The sequence below is a fragment of the Onthophagus taurus genome, chromosome 11, assembly GCF_036711975.1.
Source record: "Onthophagus taurus isolate NC chromosome 11, IU_Otau_3.0, whole genome shotgun sequence".
Lineage (NCBI taxonomy): Eukaryota > Metazoa > Arthropoda > Insecta > Coleoptera > Scarabaeidae > Onthophagus > Onthophagus taurus.
The window spans coordinates 19924916-19952582 of NC_091976.1; the positions used below are offsets into that span (position 1 = coordinate 19924916).

Here is a 27667-nt window from a genome sequence, read left to right on the forward strand (position 1 = left end):
AATAATTAAACTAGATAGCGGGAGATTTAAATTTGTTTTTTATTGACTAGGAAATTGTACACCAAATTAAAAGGTAAACATAAAATTAAATGCGTTCTCCGTAGTCGTCTTTTATGTGACAAAATAGGCAACAACCGAAAATTATTCCGAATATTTGTAAAATGCTGATACCTAGTCCAACAGCGCTCATATTTGAGAGATGTAATATAATTAGCTCTTCCATTTTAAAAAAGCATGGCTAAAAAAGAATTTATAAGTTAATTTAAATAAATGATTATTTTATTTACATCATAATAAATGTTTGATGGGTGATCCCTTATTCCACAATGTTCTGTCAAAGTTTTGCAACATGAATCAGGAACTTTGTTGATTACTGATGAATTTTCTGTTTTCCATTTGCTTCGTTGCCAGTCTTCAAAATCCATAGCTCCACAACATTTAAACTAATTTTTTTAAACATAAACATGAATTAAAAATAATGAAAATATACTGTTTTCCCACCTCTTTTTGTATAAAATCAATCGATTGAGTTTTGGCTTCATCATACTGATAAGTGGTTAAAAATGTTTCATTTAAATTCTTATCCAACTCTGATTTAACAGAATCCAAATAAATAAAACCTAATATACCAACCATAGCTTCAATCAAAAAAATTAAAGCAAGTAAAAAAATGTACTAAAAATAATCCACAATTAGATTTTTTATCAAAATAGATAATAGATTTGTTTTTACGGTTAATAACATTGGTTTGTTACTTTTATTTATAGCCAGACATCCTAGAAAACTCGCGAATATTACAAGACATCCCGCTAGAAGTAACGTGTAGGTAATTAATTGATAATTTATTGTACTTAAAACTGTTACAAAATTAAATTTATCAATTAGGGTCCATACAGAAATTGCTATTATTCCAATCCCAGTTATCTAAAAACAAAATAAAAATTTATTATCAATGTTAGCAGAAAAAGTAAGTACATAATCATATGCTACGTAAAGAAATCGAAAGTTATAATAGTTCTGAACCTTTCTGCGCATACTTATTGCATATTATACGTATTGAACGCCTTGAACCAAAACAGGTCTAATGACATGGTTTGCCATTCAGGTCCTGGTCCTACACGCTGTTATTTGTAGATATAATTTCGTTAGGTAACGAACAAAAACTTCTTTTCGCAACAAAGAGGATCTCCTCCCATCACACCGAATAAAAGCTGTTCTTGATACCATTAGAGGTGAAAGAGAAAATTCCTCTGTCGGTTCTGACTAAGTTCGGATAATTCGGGAATCCCATAGACGTGAATTAAGGTGTTTAGGCTTGTGTAAAAACAAAGTTGTTACAAAACCGAAAAGTAATATGTGGAACTATTTTAATATGAAGATAATTAATGGAAAAACAATGTACATTTGTAAGTTTTGGCCTGCTGAATATATAAAAAATGCCACAAGAATGACGAAACATGTATTAAGATGTTTAAAATGCGGAGTAGGCGTAATTGCTGAAAAAATCGATGAAATTTTGCGAGATGTTGGTCCTGAAAAATTCTTTGCTATAGTAACCAACAATGCCAGTGCAATGGTTAAAGCAAGAAATATACTTCATGAAAGGTACAAACATATTTCTGTTAATGGATGCAATGCTCATACGCTAAATTTGTTAATTGGAGACATTTCAAAAATGGAAACCATGTCTACTATTATGGAACATTATTCAAAAAAATGCTAACTGAAGGAAACGACATCAAAGCAGCCATTTCCTTAAAATTACCTGTGAAAACACGATTGATGAACAATTATTCATAGTTTAAAAAGTCTTCTTGTTACAAAATATGGATAAAAACGTTAGTAGTTTGAGAAACTGTTGAAGATATACCCAGTAAACGAGTTGCAAAGTTAATATTGGATGAGGATATCTTTTTGGTAAAAGTTTCCAAATTTTATCAACTAATAAACCCTATTGTTAAATACATAACCCAAATGGAAGAAAATAAACCAAGGTTAAGCCAAATAGCTGAATGCTTTTATCAGTTGGAAAGTCATTTTGAAACAGCCCTTTGCTTAACCAAATGGAAAGGGAAGTAAAAAACTTTTTAGTTAAGAGAAAGCAAATAAATCCAATCCATCTTGCTGTAAATATTCTAGATACAAAATTTTAATGGAATTCATCTTAATAGAGAAAAACAAATACAAGGAATCGAGTTTATAAACAATATAGCTACTGTAACAAGCTCAGATTAGTGTGCAAAGGTAATGGCAGAATTGGTCCTTTATCGATCTAAAAAAAGGTTATTTGGAAAACCATATGTTTTAAAACTACATCCTGTTGTATAGTGAAAGGGGGCTTGTTTTGGATCGACATTAAAAAAAGTAGCGGTCAAGATACTAAGTATACCTGAGAGCAGAAAGAAGCTTCAGCACCTACAGCTTTATTCATCGAGCTAGTAAAATAACTTTCATTGCTGATCCACAAGTTCTGCCACCAATGTGGAGGTTAATGAAAGCAATGAAGACCTCTCTGATATTGAAGTGATTGAATGCAGTGATTTGGAAACTTTGCCAGAGCTGTCTGAAAATTCATTAGATACGAACCAATAATTGTTTAATTTTTCTTACAATAAAACTTGTTTTTTATTGTTGTTTCAAAGAACAAATTATTTTTTTACGCTAAATATATTTTAAACATCATAAATAAATCCTCCATAGTAATAAATCCCATAAATATGAACCTTCCCACGTTACATTCGTCAGACTGAATTTACCAAGCAGTATTTGTATTTAAAAGCTTGTTCTCAGCAAATTCTCAAAATAGAGAATATTCTATTTTTTTTCTCGAAAATTTTCCATCTCTAGATACCAAACGTTAGCAGGAGAATTGTAGGCATAGAACGCAAGTTTTCAAGTTGTGCCTCTTGGAATCGATTCAGAATTTGCCGACACACTCCAGGATGCACAACGTAACATCAGTAAATACATTGTTGTGCATAGAGTATTGACAATAATGGACTGCGAAAAGCTAATTATTCTGGTGGCAGAAGGAAAATCAATGTGAGCCGAAAAAGGTAAACAATTTCATAAAATCTGTCTGAAAATTATATATTAATTAAAACTCAAAACAGTTCATCAACCAATAAATGAGGAAGCAATAAATTAGTCAATAGAAGTAATTCTCAAAATAGCGAGAAAATAAAATACACAGTGCAAGTTAAATATTACTACGCAAGATTACTATTTTGCTCTAATTGTAAGCTTCAGAGATACAAGGAGAAGTTTAGAACGTGGGATTCGTCATACAGTGTTAACAAGAAAAAACATTACAATGAATATGACATAGATACAAATTTGGGAATCATTTTGGTGTGTCTGAACCAAACAAAGAGTGTACCACGTGGATACAAAATTAGAAATTTTTTTGATAAAGTTTAGAACGTGGTATTCGTGATACTGTATGAACAAGCCGAGACCAAGATATTACAATAAATACCACATTGATACAATGTTGGGAATCATTTTGGTGTGCCTGAAGCAAACTCCTCCACTTGCGACGGAGACGTTACAATTCATACCACGGTATTACAACATTGGAAATCATCCTGTTTAGATTCGGTCAAACTTAGGATGGGAGATTTATGACAGCAATTCATTAAGAGTAGTTCGCTTGCGGTCTCTTCACCAATAGAAAACCTAAACCAACTGTATTTGCAATCACCTATGGATAGTGAGATGTCATCAGATACTACAACAATCAATATAACCCATTCTATCCGTATGAATTTTTATCCAATGCTTAGGCAGCGATTGCCTAAGTTAGTATGTTAAAGAGATCGCCGCATTTCTTTTTGTTGAGAAACAATAATTGGTATTGTTTGCCTTTGCCTGAAGAGCTATCAATGTCGACTTGCTAACTATTATTAACATCGTTTAAAGTAAAAGAATCTTTTCAGGAACAGATGTCAAGTCTGGTTAATCTTTCATACTTTACAAGGCCCCCTTTCATTCTTTTCCTGTAACTGAGCCTATAGTTTTGTTACTATCTACAATTCTTTTTAGTATATGGAGTTAGATAATCGCGGCTATGTGTGAATGTTCTTCGGATGATGCGTTCAAAGTCTGCTTATCCATTGCATTCGTAGGCCCAGTTAGTTTTAGAGCGTGAATGGAAATATCTCAATCTCATAAATCCCCTTCCGCCAGTCTCATCCCTGGAAGTCAATAAATCTAGTAATGAGATAGTTTTTTCCTCTAACAGATTCGGTAACATCCTAGTAGCTGTTTTCGTATTACCAATACTCTCCTATAAGAAGATTAATATGAATGCTGCTCTCTGCACCTAGCTCAAGAAATTCGACCATCTCTATGGGTTCCATTAATACGATAACTATCATGTTCTTCTTCCCATACAAAAATTTAAAATCAATTCTGATAAGCCACACTTGCCCAACATCTTATTTGACATAATACACGCGATGCGACCAAAAAGATATTGTGAATTCCTACATATCAAATGTCAAGTGGTTTTTTTTGCTGATCTGCGACCAAACAATATCTTACCGGTGTTGGAGAAGATTATGTGTGAGCAATTAAGAGAATTTGTTTATAGAAGAGATTGTTACCTGTGGTGCAATCTGGCTTCAGGTCGAGTGTTAGATGAATTGTTGAAAATAGTGGATATTTTGGGGGCATGTGAGAACGGAAAGGTAACTGGTACTTGTTAGACTGTTCTAAAGCCTTCGATAAAATGAGTCACAAAATGTTGTATTCAATATTAAATCATATAGGGTTGAGTAAACAAGCAATAAGTCTCCTGTTCTTATATTGGTAAGAGTCGGATGCCTGCAAATCTACACAAGTCATTTTAAAAATATAATGAGGTACTGCATAGCCCATTTGTATGCAGATTTATTATGCTATCTCAGAGTCTGAGGTGGACACTTCATGTGCCAGAATTAACAATGATTTAAAACGGCTGGTGCAGCTTTAGAATGGACATGGCTTATGCAGCAACACCATAATTCAGTTTATATGTATAAATTTACTAGATATTTAGCAATTTACATATAAACTATAACATTATATCTACAATATGTATGTGGAATAATAATATAAATTATTATTAATACTCACCAAAAATATAAAATTAAATACTCTCAGGAGTGATTTTAAAAACGGATAAGTACAACATCCTTCTTTGTTTTCTGTTGCCATATTTTTAATATTTTACCTACAAAAGTAAAATAGTTGTATTAAAACATACACAAATTAGTAATAACAAATAGGGTTAAACACAAAAAAAATCAAAAAGTTTTCCATAAATACTGTATTTTGTAAAAATATACATATAAATATACACAATTCTAATTATTTTTTCCTAATTTAGTGCATCTAGACATATAGACACTCAATTAATATAATAATAAACCATAATAATAACAATTTGTATAAAGAAAAAAAAATAGTAATAAAGATAACAAAAATAAGACAATTTCGCGTAAAATTACTGGCAAATTAATTTATACAAAATGCAACATTTATACCTTAATTCCACTTAATCTCATTTTTTTTTTGGCTTGTTATATATCATTAGATTAATTAATTTTCTTGTAATTTTCTCAAAGAAGTTTCCAATCGATTAACGATTTTTTTATAAAATTCAATTTGTTCCTTTAAAAACCCTTCCATCGCTTCTTGAAAATCTCGATCTTTTTGTTGTTTAAAGTGATTCAATTCGGCAAAAATTGAATACGTTAAAATATCGCTTCTTCGACGTATATCAATCAATTCGGAAGCTACCATATTTTTTTCACAATCTTTCTTTTTTTGTTGAGCCCCTTTATGTAAAGCCATTATTTCAGGAAAAGCGCTAGTTATCCCTTTATATAAATACAATTTATTATATAATGGTTCCCAATCTAATTTTGCTTGTTCATCGTAATAATTTGCTATATCATTGTAAGCATCACCAATATTTAAAATCGTAATAGAAAGATGTGAAGTGGTCGTTTTATCCTCAGAGCTAAGTGTAAACCCTAATTTTTTAAAACTTTCACCAATGCGCACAAACTCTTTTTTATATAAACTTTGATTCTTTTTTGCTTGATCCGAAGTGGTACCCATCAACGTTTTAATAGCAACATCTAAATTTTGTATAAACGTTAGTGATGCGTCCATTTTCGGCTCGACAATCGATGGCATTAACTCTTTATCCGGTGCGTTAATCATTAAACAAAAATTTGCACCAAGTAAATTATCCCTTTCAGCTTGTCTTTTACCTTGTTTCCAATGCTTTTCGTCGGTTGTAGTTAAAAAATGTTGCCAAACATCGCTACTCGATAAAATAGGATGTTTACACACGTAATTAATAAATTCTTGAAGTTGTAATCTTCGATGTTCAATAAACTGTCCTTCATAAAGACCTGAAATTTGTTTTAATGGCAAAGGTGGCACTGCTATTATACTATATTTTTCAGCCAATCTTCCATGTAACCAATCAAAATGTTTATAACGTCTTGATACTTTTATATTATTAAAAGACGGTGTTAATTGATAAGCTGTGTATGATTTTAAACCTTTTAATTTCGTTTCTTTTTTAGGAGATGCAATATTTACGTAGTAAGGATGCTTTAATGGGGGCCAATCGTATGTAGTCTCATCAACACGGGTTATTTGAATTTTTTGAGGAGTTGGTATTGTAGTTTTTATTTCTCCTTAAATAATAGAAAAAATATTAATAGAAACGTTTAATTTAATAATGAATAAAATAAAGGAAAAAATCAAGAATCATCATGTGGCTTAAAAATCGACGATTTTTAATTTAAACAATGTGAAATGATCCACAAAAACACGTTAAAAATAAAAAGAAAATGCGGAAAAGTGTAGAATATACCGAAATATCACATTAAAGTTTCGATGTAACGTCAACATTTAAAACTAGAACTAGAAACATTCGGGTTTAGCCGGTTTTAGTTTTGCACTAGAATTAACACTAGACCTAGAACTAGAGACATTCAGGTTTAGCCGCACGTCTCTCAAGACGGCTAAACCCGAATGATTCTAGTTCTAGGTCTTGTGTGAATTCTAGTGCAAAACTAAAACTAACATTGGAGCGAAAATTAAAAACATTCGGATTTAGCCCCACATCTCTCAAGAAGGTTAAACCCGAATGATTCTAGTTCTAGGTCTGGTGTTAGTTCTAGTTTTACACTAGCACTATCACTAGAACTAACACTAGACCTAGAACTAGAAACATTCGGGTTTAGCCGCAAGTCTCTCAAGACGGCTAAACCCGAATGATTCTAGTTCTAGGTCTTTTGTTAGTTCTGGTGATAGTGCTAGTGTAAAACTAGAACTAATACTAGACCTAGAACTAGAAAGTATCTGTCTGAAGACACACGGCTGAACCCGAATATTTTTCAAGTTCTAGGTCTAGTGTTAGTTCTAGTTTTAGTGCGATAAAAATATGCAACGTAGTGATATCTTATGCTAACTAACGTTGCCTACCACTGTCACTAATTGGTTTAGCCGTCTTAAGAGACGCGCGGCTAAACCCGAATGTTTCTGGTTCTAGGTCTAGTGTTAGATCTACTTTTCTTTCAATAAAAATAAACCACAATCTAACGTTAAACAACATTTAAAACTAGAACTAACACTAGACCTAGAACTAGAAACATTCGGGTTTAGCCGCACGTCTCTCAAGACGGCTAAACCCGAATGATTCTAGTTCTAGGTCTAGTGTTAGTTCTAGTACAAAACTAGAACTAGAAATAAAAATTTACCACAATCTAACGCTAAACAACATTTAAAACTAGAACTAGACCACACTAGACAATAAGTAAGTTTCAACCAAATGTTAGGTTATATTTTTATTTAATTTTAAGTTGGTAGTTCTGAATTAAAAATTAAATTACAAGCTGTCGATGTTAAATAATTTTTTTAAATGATTTTGCCTATGTATAATTAATATGTTTGATTTTGGTGTCGATTTCACGTAAGATTTGCAAATATTAATCATTCAACCGTTTGAATAATAATTAAAAAGTATTTAGGATAAAATAAATTTTGAGGTTAGGTCAGATTTCTAATAAATTGACAGATTAAGTTTAGATTGAAGGTTAACCAACTTTATAACAAAATATTTTTAATTAATTTGAGAGAATTTTTAATTGATTTAAATGTTTAATGTTAGATTTTGGTGTTAATTTCAGGTAAGATTTGTAAATATTAATCATTCAACTGTTTGAATAATAATTAAAAAGCATTTAGGATGAAATAAATTTTGAGGTTAGGTTCGATTTCTAATAAATTGACAGATTAAGTTTAGATTGAGGGATAACCAACTTTATAACAAAATATTTTTAATTAATTTCAGAGAATTTTTAATTGATTTAAATGTTTAACGTTAAATTTTGGTGTTAATTTTAGGTAAGATTTGTAAATATTAATCATTCAACAGTTTGAATAATAAATATAAAGTATTTAGGATAAAATAAATTTTGAGGTTAGGTCAGATTTCTAATAAATTGACAGATTGAGTTTAGATTGAAGGATAACCAACTTTAAAAAAAAATAATTTTAGTTAATTTGAGAGAATTAACCTAACTCTTTGGAGATTTTTGCAATTTAACTTACCTAAAATGTACGATTCCCCCCCATTTTTAACAAACGATGAAAACCGATTCAAACTTTTCTTCGTAACAGTTCCTTTAGAATCAAAATTGGCTTCTGAAATATTATCATCGTTATGTTGTCTTCTATCTTCGATGTTTGAATAAATGTTTTCATTCCCGTGTTGTGATGGTGTATCGTTATCCCAATCGGAATCTGAATCCACAGTGCTATAACGTTGATTTTGGTTAGGTTCGAATTCTGTTTCTACAGGTGGTGGTGGTAAAGCACAAGCTGGGGGAGGCGGAATATTATCGATCTTTTCAACGTAGCTTTCAGGAAATAACCCCGATTTTCCAATATTGTTTAAACCTTCCCACCATCCTTCTCCAACATCTAATCTTGTGACTGTAAGTATTTCACCAGCGATTATGGATAATTCGGAAGTATTGGGTTCTCCGGAAAAATCGTATAGTACTCTAACTTGGAAAGACATCTTATCGTTTTTTTCGCATTTAATTACGTGGGTGTATTCTAAAAAACCATAAACGTCAAGATATCATAACCTCAAAGATATCCTATAAAGAGAACTTACTGTGTTATCGGTATGGTTTTCTTGTACAATTACACTTTAATTTAACACTTAACTCTTATATTATGGTAAAATTGGAAACTTTTTAGCGCTTTAAGGATTATTTTAATTAATAATTAGTTAAAATGTTGAAAACAAATAAAAACGATTCGTTCTTTATAGTTGATGATTCATCGGTTGGTGGCGCCGTTATCGGTATATGTCACTTCACTGTCATTTTTTCATTTGATTTGAAGTTTAAAAATACTAAATTTATAACAGGAAGGTTGTTTATTAATGTTTATAAACTTATGTTGGTCGTTGTTTAATCGATTTAATCGTTTAAATCGATAAGGTTCTAAGAAAAATCAAAATTTAGAAATCGAAAAAAATGTTTGTAATCATGACGTAATTCGCTCCACATCTGTGTGGGCGAATATATTTTTTTAATTTAAACGCCAAGGATTTATACTTAGAAATATCTATGACAAATATAGTATTTAGATAATCTCTTTTATTTAATATTTAAACATTCTAATCGCCTGATGTTTTCCTCAAGGCGAAAAGTAAATAGTCTATGGCCTTGAAATTAGATTAAAACGTTTCATATTTTTTGGCAATCGTCTTAAAAAGCAAGCAATTTCATTTCAAACGTTTTTACACGAACGGTACTATAATAACATGATAAGATTATTTCGTTATCGTTGATAAAAAACAAAATCGGCGCGTTTTTTGTTTTTACTCGTCATTTGTTTAGTTTTTGGCCGTCATTTGTTTTTGTTTTTTATTTCGAAACGGTGGCAGTGTTTAAAATTAAAATTACTCCTAATTTTAAATAAAAACTCACCTACGTATAAACTCGATGTTAGCCTTGGGTTTATTTCATCGTTAGTCGCTTAGTACTCGGTTATAAAAGGGAAAATGTCACAGAAATCGATCACTAAAAGACCGAGAACGGTTTGTTCCCCGGCAAGTTCTAAAGTTGAAGTAGGCGTTTGCGGACAACGTCTATAAGATTGAAAATGGCGCTTTTCAGGATCAAGTTCCGCGTCTGTGCGAAGAGTTTTATTTGATATTTAACGCGTCCACATGCCAACTATATTTAGATTACGTAATTGTGTACGTTCGCTTGCAAAAAAATAAGCCTACCGCATCAGTTTATTTAGTCAAATAGAAACAATAATAAGAAAAAACTTACAAAATATTATTTTTTATTTAAATAACATTCAATAAATTTAATATACAATAGAATATAATTATTAAATAATAATAACTCGTTGTCATTTTCGTTTTTCGATCTTTTTATTATAGTCTTTCATCACGCTGCAGCTGAAAAATATTCTTTTTGTTATTAAAAATAACTCATTTCAAAGTCTTTTTGTTTTTACCTTCCACTGGTGGAGCTTCTGTAGGTGCACTTTCTGCTGGGGGCGCTTCTACCGGCGCTTCTGCTGGTGCTTCTGCGGGAGCTGCTTCAGCAGGAGCAGCTTCAGCGGCCGGGGCTTCTTCAGCAGGTGGTGCTGCTTCTGCAGGTGCTGCTGCTTCTGCAGGTGGTGCTTCTGTCGCTCCTTCAGCGGGAGCTATTTTTAATATTAATAATTCTTAGAATTTTTTTTTTCAATTTTGAGTTACATACCTCCTTCTGCAGGTGCAGCAGGGGCAGCTTCACCTTCAGCTGGTGCAGGAGCACCTAAAACAAGATTATTGTTAACGAATTAAGTTAATCTCCACCCTGGATAGCCTTATGAAACGCCTAAAACTAGCTGGTTTTAAAACCGTTGGCTATGCAGATGACCTGGCAATCCTCATTCGATGGAAGTACGTCAATGTACTCCTTGAGAGGATGCAGAAAGCACTCAATGTAAGTGAGAACTGGTGTAATCCCTCTCCGTCAATCCGAAGAAGACAACCCCAAATTGCCAATGCTCGCTAACACTCCACTTAAACTATCTACAGAGGTTAAATACTTGGGCTTAATTTTAGACAGCAAGTTAACGTGGAAATCCCACCTAGATAATAGAGTAAAAAAAAATGTGTCTCTTACGGCCGGTGCCGCAGGGCTGTCGAGAGGACGTGGGGCTGTCCCCCAAGGTAGTCCTATGGATTTACATGGCTGTAATCCGACCAATGCTAACTTACTGCGCGGTGGTATGGTGGAACAGAACTTCTAAGTCCACCGCCATCGCCGCACTAAATAGGATACTACTCCCACCGCGGTCATGGAAGTCATGCTTAACCTGCCACCACTACATATTCAGGAGGCGGCGCTGGTAACCATGAAAAGACTACAATCGGTAGGAATCATGAAGGATGGGGGCGTTGGCGGCAGTTCGACACTCTGGAAGGGGGCTGTGCTGGACTCACCCCTACTCGAGTGTAAGGCGGACTGCTTGCCAGTAAAATACGTTTTCTCAAGAAATTACGGGGGTCTTTTTCCATCATCCTCGAATACGCCTCTCGGAACCTCTAGGTAAAGGTACCTCCAATATAAGCCTCCATACAAGCGGAACGGATGGCTATCAAACTTGCTGCTGACTATATTGTTGACTCCAACGAATGCGGTAAGGCAATGTGTTTTAGCATTAAGCAGCGTTAAGATAACGTCTGCACTAATAATGGACTGCCATCTAGTACTGAAAGAAGCCACGAAATACAATCGTGTCACTATCCAATGAATCAAGGGGCACTCCGGCTCTACGGATAACAAACATGCGGATAGACTGGCAGAGCGTGCTGCCAGCAGAGTTCCCTGTGCACCCGAGCCGGTAATTACCCCTTCTTTAACTACTCATATCAACATGATCAAGCACATTACCCGCAAAAAATTCCTAAACGCGTGGGACAAAATCCACCTTGCTAAGGATTTGTTAAAATCTCTTCGAAAATTACCGCTCAGTTTTTCGTAGGGCTTGGAAAAAACGCCCTCCGGTTAGCCACAGGTCTCCTCACGGGACACTATAAGGTAAACAAGCACCTTCACAATTTGAAGCTTGCAAACTCTCCTCTCTGTCGAGCCTGTGAACAGGACGACGAGACCGCTAGACACATCTTGTGTCATTGTCCCCTCTCTAGCAGACCTTAGAAAGAGGACCCTCGGGGAGGCATGGCCGACCACAGATGATATCAGGAACTTACCTCTGAGTGATATTCTGGCCTTCGGTAAATCCCGAAGATTGTACCAGATATTGTACAAAAAAAAGTTAGATAACACTTTAACGGAGAAAGTATGAGGCATGGAAGGATTTTTGTGAAGATCTTCTCTAATGTGATTTGTCGCTATAAGAAGGTTCTAGCTTCCGGACTAACGTGACTATATTCAGTCTAAACCAAATCACAGAGAAGACAGTAGCTACAGGGAGAGCAATATATCTCCTATTTGTGGATCTTACCAAGGCATATAACACAATTTCTCAAAAAAATTGGCGGCAAGCGCTATCGGAGACGTCAATAAATGTCACGGTAATCAAGGCGGTACAAGAATTATACAAAGGGGTAGCAGCAGCAGTACAGATAAACAAACAAATATCAGAAAGCTTCGCTTCAACACTATCTTCATCCCCGTGGTGCTGTACGGATGCGAAATCTGGCAATTAAATAAACAAATAGGGAATCGGCTGCTGGCAGTTGAACTGGATTTCTAGAGAAGAGCAGGTTTCAAGACTAAACTAGATTGAGTGCAAAATGTCAACACACGAAAGATGATGGGGCGCAAATAACGATAGTCGACGAAGCCCAAAGAAGACATCTCCATGTTCAAAGAATAGGTCCAGGAAGAATCCCGAAGAAACCGATGCAATGGAGTCGAACAGAAAGAAGTAGTAGGGGACGCCCAAAAACGACATGGGCATCGGGGATAAAGAAAGCGATGTCCGAAAGAAACCTGGTACCAGGGGACTGAGAGGACCGCAAAGGTTGGAGGTTTTGCAATCGGAAGGCGAAAACGCTATAAACCGAAATTATATATATATGTACACACTTGCTACGCACTTCACGCATATGACTGTGCGCTAGCCAAACATATTTGCATGGAAGTAAAAATCCGGTTAATCAATTAATACATTACACCATTTAAATCCTTATTAGCCTGCTTTAGACAAGGTGTTGGTGAGAAATCACAATGAACATCATTTCCAAATCTGCTAAGAAAATGTTTCGATCAATTAAACTCTCCGTGCTTCTACTACAAACAGCCATATATCTATTGACTCTATAACTATCTTCGTTATTAATGTTGTGGCTGTATAAAGAAGTATTCTTAAGCAAAGAATCGTTAAGTTAAAACCAAGGGCGAAAAAGATAGTGTCGGTATGACCAATTTCAAATTCTTGGCAATTGTAGACGATTTGGAAATCTAGACAAATAATCTAGCATACTTTTCGACAGCGTTAGGTTGCACTTGATATAGGTGGTAAGAAAGAGAGCTTTTTTGTCAGTCTCCCAAATACTGCATTTGTGTACCTAAACTTCCTAATACTCCATTCAATTTATTTAGTATCTTCATGTCTCTTTAGGCAGCACGTTAAAGTGGAACTCACACGTTGAAAATTGAATCGATAAAACTTGTGTTGTTCAACACAAGTTTCTCAGAGTTTAACCATGTCATTTCAAAGAAACTGAAGAGCTAAGTCTCTCTCTCTGGATACTCCTTATACTATCAGAACACGTATTTATTAATTCTCTACAGCACATACGTTTCAACATAACTCCTTATACTACTTAAAGTGGACGACAAAGCATTACTCGATAGTTTGTATGTTACACGTGTGGTTTAAACAACCTCCCATCACTCTATCTACATATACGGCGGAGATAGACTACGTTTGGTGAGATTTATCAACAAGGAAGTCAATAAGACTTACTTAGCCCTCTGTCTTGTATTTGTATATTAACTTCTTTGAAGCACCTGTTAGGTATTACAGCCTTCAAAAAGCATTAGTGGAGCGGTATCAGAATCAGAAACGCACCTCTGAACTGCATCTTGACTTAGGCGATCTTTGGATCTTTGGATTTGTTCCATTAAATATACCGCGGGCTAATATAATGAAAGTATGCAGAAAATTATGAATTGGTATGAATAACGAGTTAGTTGTCTAAAGAACTTTTAAGAAAGTCCTGGGTTGAAGCAGTGCGGAGGAGGTCTTACCAAATGTGCTTTAAGATTAATCATAAAAATCCTACCTGGACACTGTGAGATGAAACAATAAAATAAATCTTATGCCACTGGCAAACGTGAAGGGAATATCTCTAGGTTGGTTGATGTAGTGTAATGTGAGGATGTACTTTCACTTATAGTATACCTATACCAAGCAGAATGTAGATACAATAGCAAATATCATAAAATTATGATTGGGGTACCTAACACTGGAAAGGTGGACAACGATAAATGGCGATTAAAGCGATTAAAGATGATAGATATACAAAGTATGTAGATATGAGCGGGATTTGATGACACATTATTATTAACTCTATTTAATATACTTACAACTAACATATATACTGCGGTGAGAAGGACAGGGGAAGGTATATGACTTTAATTGAATTAAAAAATTATATTTGTAATATATAAACATTAAGTTATAATGCTCAATTTCTAAGAAATGTTACCTTATTTAAACAGTCTATCTATTTATCTATATGGACAATGTCATCTGTGTATTTACTGTTGCATTTAGTTTACTTTTACTGTTTAATAAGGAAATATTTATGTTTATTTTTATGGTTATTTATCAAGGATTTAAGTTACTTTGCGATATAGACTTTTCACTAATATGAACAATGAAGGAGGAAAGTTTTTAATCTCAATTTTGTGTGAGGTTTAATCCTTTAATGAAAATGAATGAAACAAATCCACAAATACTTTTTATTTATTTATTTTTTAAATGACCCATAAGTTCTTTTGTGGGTATTTACACCATAGACGTAAAAAAAAACAATTGTACAAACATTTATTAGATGATAACCACATATAAATTACGATTATGATTCTTCGACGATCAAGTAATCATACATACCTTCGGCAGCTGGAGCACCTTCTGCTGGTGCAGCACCTTTAATTTTATTATAAATTTGTAAATTTTAATCTAATTGTAAGCTCATTTGATTGTATTATTACCTTCAGCTGGTGGGGCTCCTTCAGTTGGTGGTGCACCCTCAGCTGGGGGAGCACCCTCAGCGGGAGCGGCTCCTTCTGCTGGAGCTCCTTCAGCTGGTGGTGCTCCTTCTGCGGGTGCCTCTCCTTCAGCTGGAGGTGCGCCTTCGGCTGGAGCTGCACCTTCAGCTGGAGGAGCTCCTTCTGCGGGTGCTTCTCCTTCAGCTGGAGGTGCGCCTTCTGCAGGAGGTGCCCCTTCAGCTGGGGGAGCTGCTTCGCCTTCTGGTTTTGGTTCGCCTTCGGCTGGTGGAGGTGCTTCGCCTTCTGCGGGTGCTGGTGCTGCTTCGCTTTCAGCTGGAGCAGCTGCTGCTTCAGCTGGAGCTATTTTTTTTTATATTATAATTTGCTATTGAACATATTTTCAAATTTTTTTACCTTCTGCTGCGGGTTCTGGTTCATCCTCCTAAAGGAAGTTTAAGATTTCCAAATTTGATTAATTTGATTCATTTTAAGGTAACAAATAAGGATGGTGACGAGAAGACAAGGTAACAAAAGACAAAAACGCACAAGAATAATTATTTATAACGTACTTAATTTATAAATAAGGTTCCAGACACAAGAAGGGGACGTAAATACATAAGGAGTTCGTGCAAAACTACTTCTTTAACATTCTGTTTTTTTTTTAACAATACAATTGTATTACAAAATATACGTCAAATCTTCAACATAAATTTACAGATATTAATAAGTAAGGAGATGGGTGCTTCATGCCTCTGCTTCTTGTACCTTCTTTTCGTCCTTCTTGGTCCAATCTGGTTTTTTCTGTAAATATTTCGAAAAAAATAATTAGCAACTAACAACTAATTTTTAACGCAATCTAATTATTATTAATTGCGTTAAATTGTTGGTTCAAAAACGTTAAATGTGCCCTTAAAAAAGAAAATTCAAAATCTGTGCAGATTGTGTAACAAATCATGTAAAAATGGATTATTTATTATTAGGTGTACACCTCGTGCCTACTAAGTAATACTGGAATGAAATTTGGTGCATTTTAAAAAGTATATAAAGAAAAAGTCTTTATAATATGTACAAATTGCGTGTAGTACCGATTTCAGCGCGGCGCCAGCTTCAGCCTTCTGAAAAAAACAATTAAAACAGAAGCGATTTTAGCTTGGTAGACATAAACAGAACAAAATTAGATATAGAGGCGAGATTTTTATATGCTGAAATCATGCGAATGCAAAGCTTTGTAGCTCACCTTTAACGTTATAATAGAAAAAAAGAAGAGAGCAAAAAATAGACGAAGAAATTGTATTAGACAAAAAATTAGACGACAAAAAATAGTCATAAAGTAAAGAAAAAATTACTCGAAGAGCAACAAAAAAAATTTAGCAAGAATTGATTTAATAATCATGTTTTTTTCTTTTTAGAGTTTATTTACACCTTATAACATATATTAAAATAGCGGTTTTTTTTTTAATTTTCTGCTGAGTTTCAGAGTAAAATAAAAAGTATCTTTGCTTGAATCATCCTCATTTCTTCTGCCAATCAGCTTTCTCGGCTTTCTTTGTCTGTAGAAAAACATTACAAATTGGACAAGGGGAACTAAACTATTAAAAACACTACGTTTCTAAACTTAAATAACACCGGGTTAACTGAAGGTAACCAAATTTAGAAACTTGTTTTTCTTTGCTCGATTAAGTCAGATGATTACGTCCACAAAAATCTTGCCAAGAGATCTTGGCAAAATAACTTACAACAAAGTAACCAATTCTAAATTTGGAATGATTTAAAGTTTAAAAACGTAAATCAACTAATTTACATGAACTAAATCATATTTACATAAGGGAAACACCAAAAATGTCATAAAAAAAATCTCTGTATAAATACCTCTTTATCCTCTTCTTCAAGGGTGAACTCCTTCTTCTTGACGACCTTGAGTTGATTACGGAAGTTGAATTCAGCGGCTTTCTTTTGAAGTTTAGCAAATTTGTTTTCGTATTTCGAAACCTTTTTCAATGTTGGTTTAACGCTGTATTGACAAAAAAATTGATGATTATTTTAGATTATTTTTTTGTTAAATGACTTACAATTTGCCTCTTAGGTCGTTTACTTGGCTGTTCAAGTCGGAAATCTAAAAAATTTGTTGATTTATTATTATTTGTTTTATTTAAATTGAAAAAAAAGTTTTAATGAAGAATATAATGGTTTTTATAAGACTTTGTTTTATAAAATTTTGCTTAATTAATGTTTTAAGAATATTTTGGCAAACAAAATTTTGAAGAATCGGTAGATTAGGTAAATTTTTCAGGAATGATGAGTGGAATTGCAACACTGTATGTTGTAAAAATCTGATTTGGCCACATTTAGCTGATTACATCATGCCTAAATAGAAGTGTTGAAACAAATGTCATCAATGTAGCAAGATTTTTTCGTTTATGTCGAGAAACTTGTGTTGGACATAAATTGCATGCAATAACTCGGCAATATAACTTGTTTTGACAGAATGTATCTCCTCTTTTAACATAGTCTCAAACACTAAATCAGATTTTTTTGTTTTGGTTAAGATATCTTAAAAATCCGACATAATGGATCGATTCTTAGTTCTGATTTAAATCTAGCTTGTCAAAAATCTTCAGAAACTTTAAACTATGTCTTGTTCCATCTCATAGTGCAGTTAAATCACCGCAGCCAGTCTCTTATTTGAGATAGGACCAATCTCAGGCAGAACCTGATAGGACGTGATCATTACCCACTTGTCACGGTGATTTATAACTATACTTTTAGTTTAGTCTTATAAAAATCATTGAATAAAAAATAAAAATTTTTAATAGAAGTGTTAAAAGTTATGAAGATATAAAGTTTACAAAGTTAACACTTCTATTTAAAAAATAAGACAATAACAATCATGCAAAAAGTGGTTGGTGATGTGTAACTACGACAAAAACAAAGTAGAAAAAAACAACACTGGATAAAAAACAACACGCAGCCAATTTAAGAAGAGAAAACAAAAACAATGACATTAAAATGTGGTTAATAGCTACTAGAAAATTAGTTAACACATAAGGTTTCTGTTAAATAAGAAAATTGAAACTAGAAATATATATGGTTATGCGCGATGCTTAAACATAATAAAGAATAGGTCTATAACAGTATGTAGATATGGAAAGGTGAGGCTCTACTCTCTAATTTTTAAATCGAAGTGGAAAATCTAAACAAAATGCTACATTAATTAAAAAAAACAATGTCAAAAACAAAAGTATGTACAGTATACAGCCCTGGAGAAATATCAAAAATTATAATTATTTCTCGGTGTAAAAAAGACGGATAGAAAAACGACGCTTTTTTTTTAAATGCCGCTGGTCTAAACACAGCTTTATTGTCCCTTATCGACAGAGCATTATACAAAAAAGGCGTAGAAATACAAAAGAAACGGGAACAGAATCTGCCATTAGATACAAAATCGTACGACGAAAACTGATAAAAACAAATAGAGAAAAAAATTAAATGAACATATAACTACTTCTACAAACTCTCTCGCTTTCTACACAAAAAAGTTATCCACAAAAAAATCTGATTAACAAAACAAAAAATATGTTTGGGGGATGATCGTCTCAAGCATGGCGCTTCGAACTTAAACTTATTTTTTTTTTTAATTGTTGCAGGTTCCGAGTCCAGAAGTCGCTTCTTTACGTTTGAGTAGCGATTTGGAACGTCTCTCACTCTCGCTATTTTAATCCACAGTTTAATTATTTTAAATGTACATCCAATTCAGTTTCCGCTCGTAAGCATGAAGGGCCATGCCGTAGAGGTGAGAGGGGAACAAGCAAAAAATCCATATTTTGTTAATCAGAAATCAAAAAAATTTTTTTTATCTAAAATTCTAAAGCTGCAGGATTGGAAAATGGGGTTTGGTTTTGTTTGTCTTGTACATTTTTTCTAGGTATAGGAAAAAACTACTGCGTCATCATCAGTTAAATGTGTGTCTACAAGCTCTCAACGTGATGAAACTATGTACAAATGGGGAGCTGGTTTTTTTACCATGGTTGTGCTGGTTAGTCGTTATTAAAAATCTGTGGAGTTTCTTAATGTGGAGGGATACGGCGTAACACTTCATGTGTTTATATGAATTAACGTAAAAAAAAAACACCTCAAAAACAATTTTTAGGAGGTTACGAGTGAAATCCGGGAATTAAACGTATATAAGAAACTATCTATTAATTTTTTTTAAAAAATTTTGATTAAGATTGTTTCTTATAAATGTTAAAATGGATTTTTTGATGAGAAGCTGTTAAACTGTCACTCGAACACGGAAGAATTGAGTGTGTCTTTTGGGATATTTTTTTTTAATTTTCGTTCGATCGTAGGACTCTTTTTGTAATTAATACCTCCCAGTCGCGCTTTCGGACTTCGCGTTCCAAATCCCACTTCTGCTCTTCGCAAATGTACATGCGTTTGTAATAATCCTCCAGGATCTTCTTGAGCGTTCCTACAAACAACGGGAATCGGAACCAAATATCAGCACTTTGATTAACTTTAAGCAAAACACTCTGTTCCCTTTTTTTGATAACGATAAAATTTTTGAATAGGTACAATTTTTTTATTCATATACAAAAATTTCCTGTAAAGTGATCTTAAATTACAAGTACAAACATTACTAACTAATTATATTGGATGATTTGTTTTTGAAAGAAAATTTCATAGTAATATGTTTCTTATAAATTAATTAAATTATTATTTAGAATGTCATTTGTAAATAATTTAATAACATTTAGAAGATAAAATGAAGTTGAAATCATCTTGTTTACTTATTTGCTTATTCAACATATCTTTGTGATAGAGAATGCTGCGGCTCACTCGAATTCTGCTCATATTAACATATCTTCTACAATTTATTCACAAATTTTTCCACAAAACTTTTGCAAAATACTTGGGGCAGCGAAAATGGCCAAAATGTGTTAGTGCATCAAAGGTTACATTACATCCCAACAGACTTATAAGGTGCAAACTTATAAGTTGATTTTGATACACTGCAAACTACATATCACTGCATTGGTTTATGGCTATTACTAACTATATCTTTTTCTGACAAACATTTTATTTTCTGGCGAAACTCTTATAGGTTGAGTTGAATTTTTAAAAAATTTTAATTGGGCTGTAGAGTACAAACATCTATTCTTCCTTAGATCTATATCTAATCAGATAAGGTAGAGACACCATTCTTTCATAGTTTGAAAACATCATTATCTTGCCACGTCACTGCCAAGGTTGAGTGTAGGAAACCAAACCAATAATCAAATATACCACATTCTTTTTTGGAGGTCTTTATAATCTTAAATTACATATGCTGTCATATCTCTCGAGATGTCATAGTTGATCTTATGCCCATCTGTTTTAGTTAAAAAGGAGTCGAAATAAAATTTGGAAAGCTAAAGGCAAAGTATAGAATTGCGATCTACGTCTATCCGGATTATATTTACCAACGCCAAACTAGTGGGTCAACATATAAAAGAAAATTAAGGTCATTTATATGCACAATGTCATCTTGTATTAATATAGATAGAGCTACATTGAGATACTAAAGAGTCAAACAGATGTGGAGTACAGATTCAGTTAATTATCGGTCAGGATTTATCTGCTTAATCATTCTTGATGCTGATTTGGCCATCATGAGTAATATCAAGCAGAGATGACAAAATCAATCACCGTCACCTGAGCTGATAACCATGGTTAAAAAAATAACTGCCGAAAACATATTGTGCAAGTTAATTCCTTGTCATGGTGGCAACTGCGAAGCAGGTCAAAGATGGCACTCGATAGAATAATGTCTTTTGCCAGCATGAACACCGGTAGCTTCCTGAATAATACTTGGGGGACCTAGAAGCCAGACTGGTGTGCTTTCGCAGAACTAACTGTAAAATTATATACATATAAAACATAGATTTAATTGAGGGAGTCATAAAGATGAAGGGTTTGAATAAGATAAACTATAAACGAGAGAGTCTGATTCTAGATCAGATGTTATTAATCTTTCCTTTCAAGTGATTCTGTATTCTATAAAAGAATTAGGTTGAATGATTTAGTCATCAATCCAGTAAAGTAATTACTTGGAGGTGATAATCGCCTTGATCATAATCCCCATATTGAAAGTATCAATCCCAAGACAAAATGAACGCTATGGCCAATAGTCTTCTTGGACTTTATGCCATACTTTGAAAAAATGTGACTTCTCTTTTTTCCTGCCTATAACTTGTCTAATAAGGAATGTGGATGAGATTACGGCACTAACTACAACAAAACGCTACATGAGCCACACCTTACATACAATCCCAAAGTTATCAAATGCTTAGCTGGTTTCGTATAAAGCCTCTTTTCATATTATTAATGTTATAGCTGAGGTTTACTCAACATTGTTTTAGCAATCAATATTGACTTAGCAAATTAACAAAATTTTTAGGAAACACATTTACATAACTTTTTCATTCAATATCATCCAAAATAATTTCTTAAATAGTAAGGTTTGTATGTAAAATTTAAGAACTACACTAATATTTGCATATCATTTTTCTAAAGCTTTCTATCTATTGAAAATAAATTAATAACCTTATTAATAACATAATATTTCATATTTAATCCTAATTATTTTTTTTGTATCGATAGATATGTATCCATGGCTGAATTTGTATAAATATATTGATAAAAAGGAAAAAAAAATAGGTTTTAATTTCACCACAGTCTTTGGTGGAGAATAATGTATCTTTTTTTTTCTAAAAAGAGAGTTTTCTTTACCTAAGCAGTTTATGTTTCGCGTAGAAACAACGTAGCTGGCCACATATTTACAATGAGGCCTCCTTAAATAGGCGATCTATTTCGGGATTTTTAAAAATACTAACATAGAGAACTGGGAATTCGGTTTTTTGGGCGCGACCCAGAAATAGATCGCGTATTTATGGCCTGCCCGTAGTTAGATACTAAAGAAAAAATCTCTACTCTGTAAAATTCAATTAATAAAATTAAATATAAACTTCATTCGGATGCAATTTGTATAAGGTGTGAACTAATTCTTTGGTAATGAATTGAAAAAATTAAAATTAAATAAAAATGTTGACTATTTTCTTGTACCTCATACGATTTACATTTCTCTATCCATTCTAGGTCAAATTTATCTCCTTCTAGGTCTTTAATTTTGTTCCAATAAGTTTGACAAATAGTTTGTAGTTCAGCTAGAATAAATATATAATGAATAATCTTTGTTTTTGATTTGAATAAGGATTTTTGGTGGTTTTTCATTTTTTGTTGGTTTCTTTGGTGAAGTGGATTTGGATATTTAGGATGTTTTTTTTAAGCTAAGCATTAAGCCTAAATGTATTTCTAAGAAAACAATCGAGTGAATCTCCCATTTGGACCGTTAAGAAAAAAAATTGTGTATGTACACCATTGATATTAAACATATATCAAAAAAAAATTAAAAAAAGGACAAATACAGCGCCTATTGAAAAAAAATAACAAAAATAAAACGAACACGTTGTGCGAAAAAGCTTTTACGCCCTGTGCTTAATCTCTGTTTGAGGCTTATGCAAAACTCTTTAATTTATCATTTAATCGTGTTTCCTTCTACCTGGAAATCTCTGAACTCGACTTCCTTTTCCAAGTCGTATTTCTCATTTTCCAATACCCCGATTCGTTTGTAGTACTGTTCGCAGTACCCTTTAATACTCGCTAGAAAAAGTTTTATAGAAAAAAAGAAAACGGTTAATGATGATTTTTCATATTATTTATAGAGAGTAAACGTGGTTGGGGTTTTGGGGCTTTTCCTCGATTTTCCTATCACCTTTTTTCGAAGTTGAAATAAAATAAAACTAAAAATTAAAATTAATTTACGAAGAAGAAATAATGAAAAATGGGGAATTTATGCAAACGTCCTGATTTTGATGAGAAATCTTTTTTTTTATTTATTCAGGATGATTAAACGTGAGAGAGAGAGCTCAGAGGTATCTTGTTACCTCATGAACTAAAAATACGATTTGGCATGGTAAACAAGAAGCGTTGCAAGCATGCCATTCAAAAAAAAGAAAAGCCCGCGATAACCGTTTTTTTTAAATTTTATATCTTCTTATTGTTGCTTTATTTTTCATAAAGAAATCTAAAAATTCATGCCGCAATGTTTTAAAACAGGGTGGTAGCGATCCATCAAAACGTCAATTATTAAAATGATTAACAAAAAAAGTAAAAAAAATTAAAGAAAAAAGAAAGAAAAACTCGAATATAGGCCGTGCACTGATTTGACAAATTGTTACGTAAACGTAGCGGGGCTAACCTCTCCATCTTTAAGGCGAACCAAGTACTCCAAATCGTACTTTAAATTCTCCAAATTGCAGATTTTGTCATTGTAATTCCTGCAGATAGATTTTAGGCTTTCTACGGGGAGAGAAACACCAGAAAAGGTTGCCGTTTAACAATAGTGTACTTTATCAGGACAGAGAGAAAGAAAAGAAAAAAAAAGATGGATCGAGATATATTGTTGTAGTTATTGTTTGTCTGTGATGGAAAAGTTTTTTTTGTTGAGTATTTTTTTATTGAACTGTTTGTGTGTGTATGTGTATTAGAAATTTAAAAAAATCTTATTTATTTCAAAATAACAAAACAATTTTAAGTTGATTTTGAAATAAATTAGATTTAATTTTTAAATTTTTTTGATTTTTAGAAATGAAGAGAGAAATGAAGATACGTCTTTTGAAAGAAAAATGAAGCTGGTTCAATCCTACCTTCATTGGCGTCGTCGATGAGTTTTGGTTTTCCGCAACGTTCCTCAATGATGCGTCTACGTTCAGCAGCTTTACGTTCTTGTTCTTTCTTCAATTCCTCAGCGGCTTTCTTTCTCAACAATAACTATATTCGAGAAACAATACGTTGATTAATGATACTCTTTTTTGATATAACATATTGATTTTTACCCTAAGCTTCTTCTTCCTTTCAGGTGTCATGAAACCCTTCTTGGCCTTTTTAGCTTTGGAGGCCTCTTCCATACGGGCTCTCACCTCGGCCCTTTTGCGGTCGATTTCCGCCTGCTTCTTCTTCTTTTCCTGTTAAAAACATAATTATTTAAATATTGAATTTTGAATCAAAATGAATTTGTGGTAGAAAAAAGGTGATAAAACCTGCGTAAGGATTGTACCTCATCGATCTTTTTTTTCTGAAAGAAAAAAAGAAAAATTAAATTAGTTTTTTTATTTTATTATAGATCAACTTTTGAATACGAGAAGACAAAAGTGTTTGTTTTTGCGTAGTTTTGTGATAGATGCAAATATTAAAGTTGCCGTGAGATGGTAGAAGGCACCATGCAGAATACATGTCATATCTAGAAAAAGAATGTTTTGCCACAAAGGTAGCAAAGTGTGGCTGCTCGATTTACAACTTAGGGGATCATTAATTGATCTTGGATTTTGCTAATATTACAAAATTGGCAACAAATTCGTTCGACATTTTGCTGTGTGGGAAAAAATTACAAGATGTTGAAAGTAAAGCTGATGTGACTGGACTTAAGAAGAACGTTTACTATTCAGAAGTATTCCAGAAGTCAGCCTGTGAGTCCTCGAAATGGTCATGTTTCCTTTGATTGTCAGAAGCTTGACAAACCTAACTAAAGGAATTTAATTAGAATGCTAATGTAAAATTTTTCATGACTAGGTCAGGTATGTAGAAAACAGAGGACACAACACATATCAAAACTTGATACAATGCATAAATTTGGAAATGATAAAACGTGTATTGGGAATGCTTGTGAAAGACTTTGCCAGAGGAAATATTAGACAACTTGGACAACCAAGTCAACAACAAAATTTCTTTTTATAGATACACCAGAGGTCTAGTTCTCAATAAAAACGGGATCCATACACTAACCTCTTTCATGCTAACTTAATATATAGATCTACAAACACAAAGAACTTATAATCCAATATAACAAAATCCCTATCACAGAAGATCCAATATGCAACGTAAAAGGTCTTATAATACCAATATAGTACAAATAAAAAATATGTTGTAATCTCATTATCATAGAAATTGCCATCTCTAAGAATATCAACCCAACCCAAACACTCATCAGACCACCACTCAACTATTTAGCCAACTAGTCATTTATTGAATGCTAATCGATAAACTTGTCCAAATCCAAACCCTTGGAGTAGAACGTAAAATACTCCCTCACAGCAGCTATAAAATCCGTAATACGCTAAAATAACCATTCAACAACTCATCCCTCCCATATAACAACAATGAGACAAAATTGTATTCATTACAAATACGCAGTGAGACCGAGAACACCATCGGAAGAGACACTGACGCAGATTGCAGCCAGCTGAAGGAAGACTATGAAGCAGCTTAACGATCTTGCTGAGGAGAGGGGAAACTTTGAAAAGATGGATCCGAAGCCATCTCTCAATGCCAGGTTGGGTACTCTGGGGAAGAGAAAGAAGAAGAAGCAATTGTAGATAACTTGGAAAAGAGAAATAGTCATATGAATATGTTTTTACCTTAACAAAAGGCATAACAAAAGTATTGGTTATCCCACTAATCGTTGGCGGGATCCAACAATATATATTATATAGAGTGCATAGAAGTTTCTTATTGGTGCAATATGAACTTTGAAATATGTGGATTATTGGGTTCGGTGTAATATTTACATAAATATGTATATAAAAGATTTAATTGCATAAGGATGAGAAGAACGTTGTGGAATTGAACGAAATTGACCAATATCTAGAATCGAACTATGTGAGTTTATATTCCGTCGTTGTGCTTCCTATACATAATGTCATGAAACATTATGTATAGAATTTGATGATGGCAATTGAAGAAATAAAAGGAGACGAAATATTTATCATGATTATAAATGATCATAAACAGTTAGAATGAAAGAAATTGGATTTGCTTGGAATTTTCATAATTCCACAGACACAGTATACTCATTTTAGTGTATATTTAGTTTAAGTGTATATGAGAAAGGTTTGATGTGTTCTGCCATTTCCGGTTGACCGATTTAGCCCAAAATTAGATGCAGATCTACGATTTTCGTGTAATAGTCATACATCAAACGTCGTCACCACGGATAATTGCGGTTTTGAGTTATCGTGTTTGTTTTTACTCTTTGATGCAGTACTAAAAATAGTCTAAATGAATTCAGAAGCCATCAAATGGAATATATGATGGATTCGAGAACTTATGTAGACGATAGATTGGGTATAAATAGCGATACAAATTTAGAGAGTTAGTAATGGACATTTTTATGTTACTGAGACAGAAAATTAAATTTGTTATAGGGATGTAGAAATGTAGGAGGTAGTTCAACACAATCAGAATGCGCCATGGTATTTAGCTAGCTTAAATTTTAGTAAAATCTATGTTTGTTATGTAACTTTTTATGTTTCACGTGCTAATTTCGTTAAATTTTACTTAAATTTGTTTTTGGACATTCTAATATAAAGAACTCCATTTAAAAACACTTCTTATCTCCTCATATCCAATACCGTTTGAACTTGTTAAGTTAATTTGTGGTTTAGTTATGTAAACTACTAACTACTTTTAAAATATGTCTATTTAAGCTTTTTTTTAGTAATCGTTAAAAATCGAATATATTCTAAAATAATATTAGTACATCGATCATCTAAGTAACTTACAAAGTACTCCAAATAAGTCAATAAATATGCCAAATATTTCTACAGAAGCTATAATAAAGGAACCAAAATTCTACTATAAAGGGAAATAAGAAAAAGTAATCCTTGAAATCCGTTTTACTTGGACCCAGGATCAATTACATTGATACTTTGGAGCACACTCTGTATAATTACCTTTTTTTTACTTTTTAGTTGTTCATCTCTGGATATCGTAGATTATACTAGAATAAATAGAGAAAACAATAATTAACACTAAAGATAATTTAAAAAAAATGTTATGTTTAAATCCTTACCTAACCTCATCATCCGCCATGGTGACTTTTTTAGTTTAAACGATCTGGAAAATGAAAAATTTAAGTTAATATCCGATCGAAGACAACTTTGGAAAGAACTAGGTACTCAAAGTACTATATTTAGGTAGTTGGCATATAGCCAAGATCGCATGCGCGATTCGCTGGACTATCCTAATTTGGTCGCATGAAACCCTATCCTCAAACTTAAAGAAAAAATTCGATTTAAATAAAAAGAATTTTTATCTTCACTTATTTATCTTATTCACTTCACTAGATTCATTTACTTTAATTCACTTTAACACTTAAACTTTGACGATTTAAAATTGAACAAACATACCTGGACTTTTGGGATGAAGTTGTGACTAGCCAACACGGGCTCCTTCGGCTGACTGTGAAGATTTCGAGGTTCCCAGATTAAAACCACCTCTATTCTTTAGTTTCCTTATCC

At 33.1% G+C, this 27667-nt stretch overlaps 3 protein-coding genes across 11 annotated transcripts; all 3 read right to left on the reverse strand.

The window, feature by feature from the left end:
* Nucleotides 1–20: 20 nt before the first annotated feature.
* On the reverse strand, nucleotides 21–10284 carry LOC111424216 (CD151 antigen-like). 2 transcript variants are annotated; one of them, XM_023057684.2, is made up of 6 exons: nucleotides 10018–10284; nucleotides 5119–5215; nucleotides 733–924; nucleotides 502–675; nucleotides 288–443; nucleotides 21–238 (listed from the first exon to the last, which is right to left on the reverse strand). In XM_023057684.2, exons 2-6 carry the CDS (start codon nucleotides 5197–5199, stop codon nucleotides 86–88), a joined length of 756 nt encoding a protein of 251 aa, XP_022913452.2. In that variant the 5' UTR covers nucleotides 5200–5215; nucleotides 10018–10284; the 3' UTR covers nucleotides 21–85. The 2 variants fall into 2 exon arrangements, with proteins under 2 accessions (XP_022913452.2, XP_022913451.2); XM_023057683.2 differs by having other exon boundaries at nucleotides 10014–10274.
* LOC111424213 (sorting nexin 33-like protein SH3PX1) lies at nucleotides 5297–9583 on the reverse strand. The gene is made up of 3 exons (XM_023057668.2): nucleotides 9191–9583; nucleotides 8620–9129; nucleotides 5297–6698 (listed from the first exon to the last, which is right to left on the reverse strand). The coding sequence occupies exons 2-3, from the start codon at nucleotides 9089–9091 to the stop codon at nucleotides 5584–5586; spliced, it is 1587 nt and encodes a 528-aa protein (XP_022913436.1). The 5' UTR covers nucleotides 9092–9129; nucleotides 9191–9583; the 3' UTR covers nucleotides 5297–5583.
* Nucleotides 10285–10360: 76 nt separating the features above from the next.
* On the reverse strand, nucleotides 10361–27667 carry LOC111424214 (wings up A). 8 transcript variants are annotated; one of them, XM_023057670.2, is made up of 15 exons: nucleotides 27557–27667; nucleotides 27225–27263; nucleotides 24430–24447; nucleotides 24209–24337; nucleotides 24020–24143; nucleotides 19643–19743; nucleotides 17345–17388; nucleotides 17145–17286; nucleotides 16041–16076; nucleotides 15690–15717; nucleotides 15279–15635; nucleotides 15178–15213; nucleotides 10803–10856; nucleotides 10555–10746; nucleotides 10361–10495 (listed from the first exon to the last, which is right to left on the reverse strand). In XM_023057670.2, exons 2-15 carry the CDS (start codon nucleotides 27237–27239, stop codon nucleotides 10485–10487), a joined length of 1287 nt encoding a protein of 428 aa, XP_022913438.2. In that variant the 5' UTR covers nucleotides 27240–27263; nucleotides 27557–27667; the 3' UTR covers nucleotides 10361–10484. The 8 variants fall into 8 exon arrangements, with proteins under 8 accessions (XP_022913438.2, XP_022913441.2, XP_022913439.2 ...); XM_023057673.2 differs by lacking the exon at nucleotides 19643–19743 and adding an exon at nucleotides 22377–22477; XM_023057671.2 differs by lacking the exon at nucleotides 19643–19743 and adding an exon at nucleotides 22873–22973.

Coding starts and splice junctions, on each gene's coding strand:
- LOC111424216 (XM_023057684.2), bottom strand. CDS start 5,199: ATGGCAACAGAAAACAAAGAAGGATGTTGTACTTATCCGTTTTTAAAA. Junction 676..732: donor ACAAACCAATGTTATTAACC/GTAAAAACAAAT, acceptor GATTATTTTTAG/TACATTTTTTTACTTGCTTT. Junction 239..287: donor CATCAAACATTTATTATGAT/GTAAATAAAATA, acceptor ATTCTTTTTTAG/CCATGCTTTTTTAAAATGGA.
- LOC111424213 (XM_023057668.2), bottom strand. CDS start 9,091: ATGTCTTTCCAAGTTAGAGTACTATACGATTTTTCCGGAGAACCCAAT. Junction 6,699..8,619: donor GGGGGAATCGTACATTTTAG/GTAAGTTAAATT, acceptor CTATTATTTAAG/GAGAAATAAAAACTACAATA.
- LOC111424214 (XM_023057670.2), bottom strand. Junction 24,144..24,208: donor AAAGGAAGAAGAAGCTTAGG/GTAAAAATCAAT, acceptor TCTCGAATATAG/TTATTGTTGAGAAAGAAAGC. Junction 15,636..15,689: donor ACCAGAACCCGCAGCAGAAG/GTAAAAAAATTT, acceptor AAAAAAAAATAG/CTCCAGCTGAAGCAGCAGCT.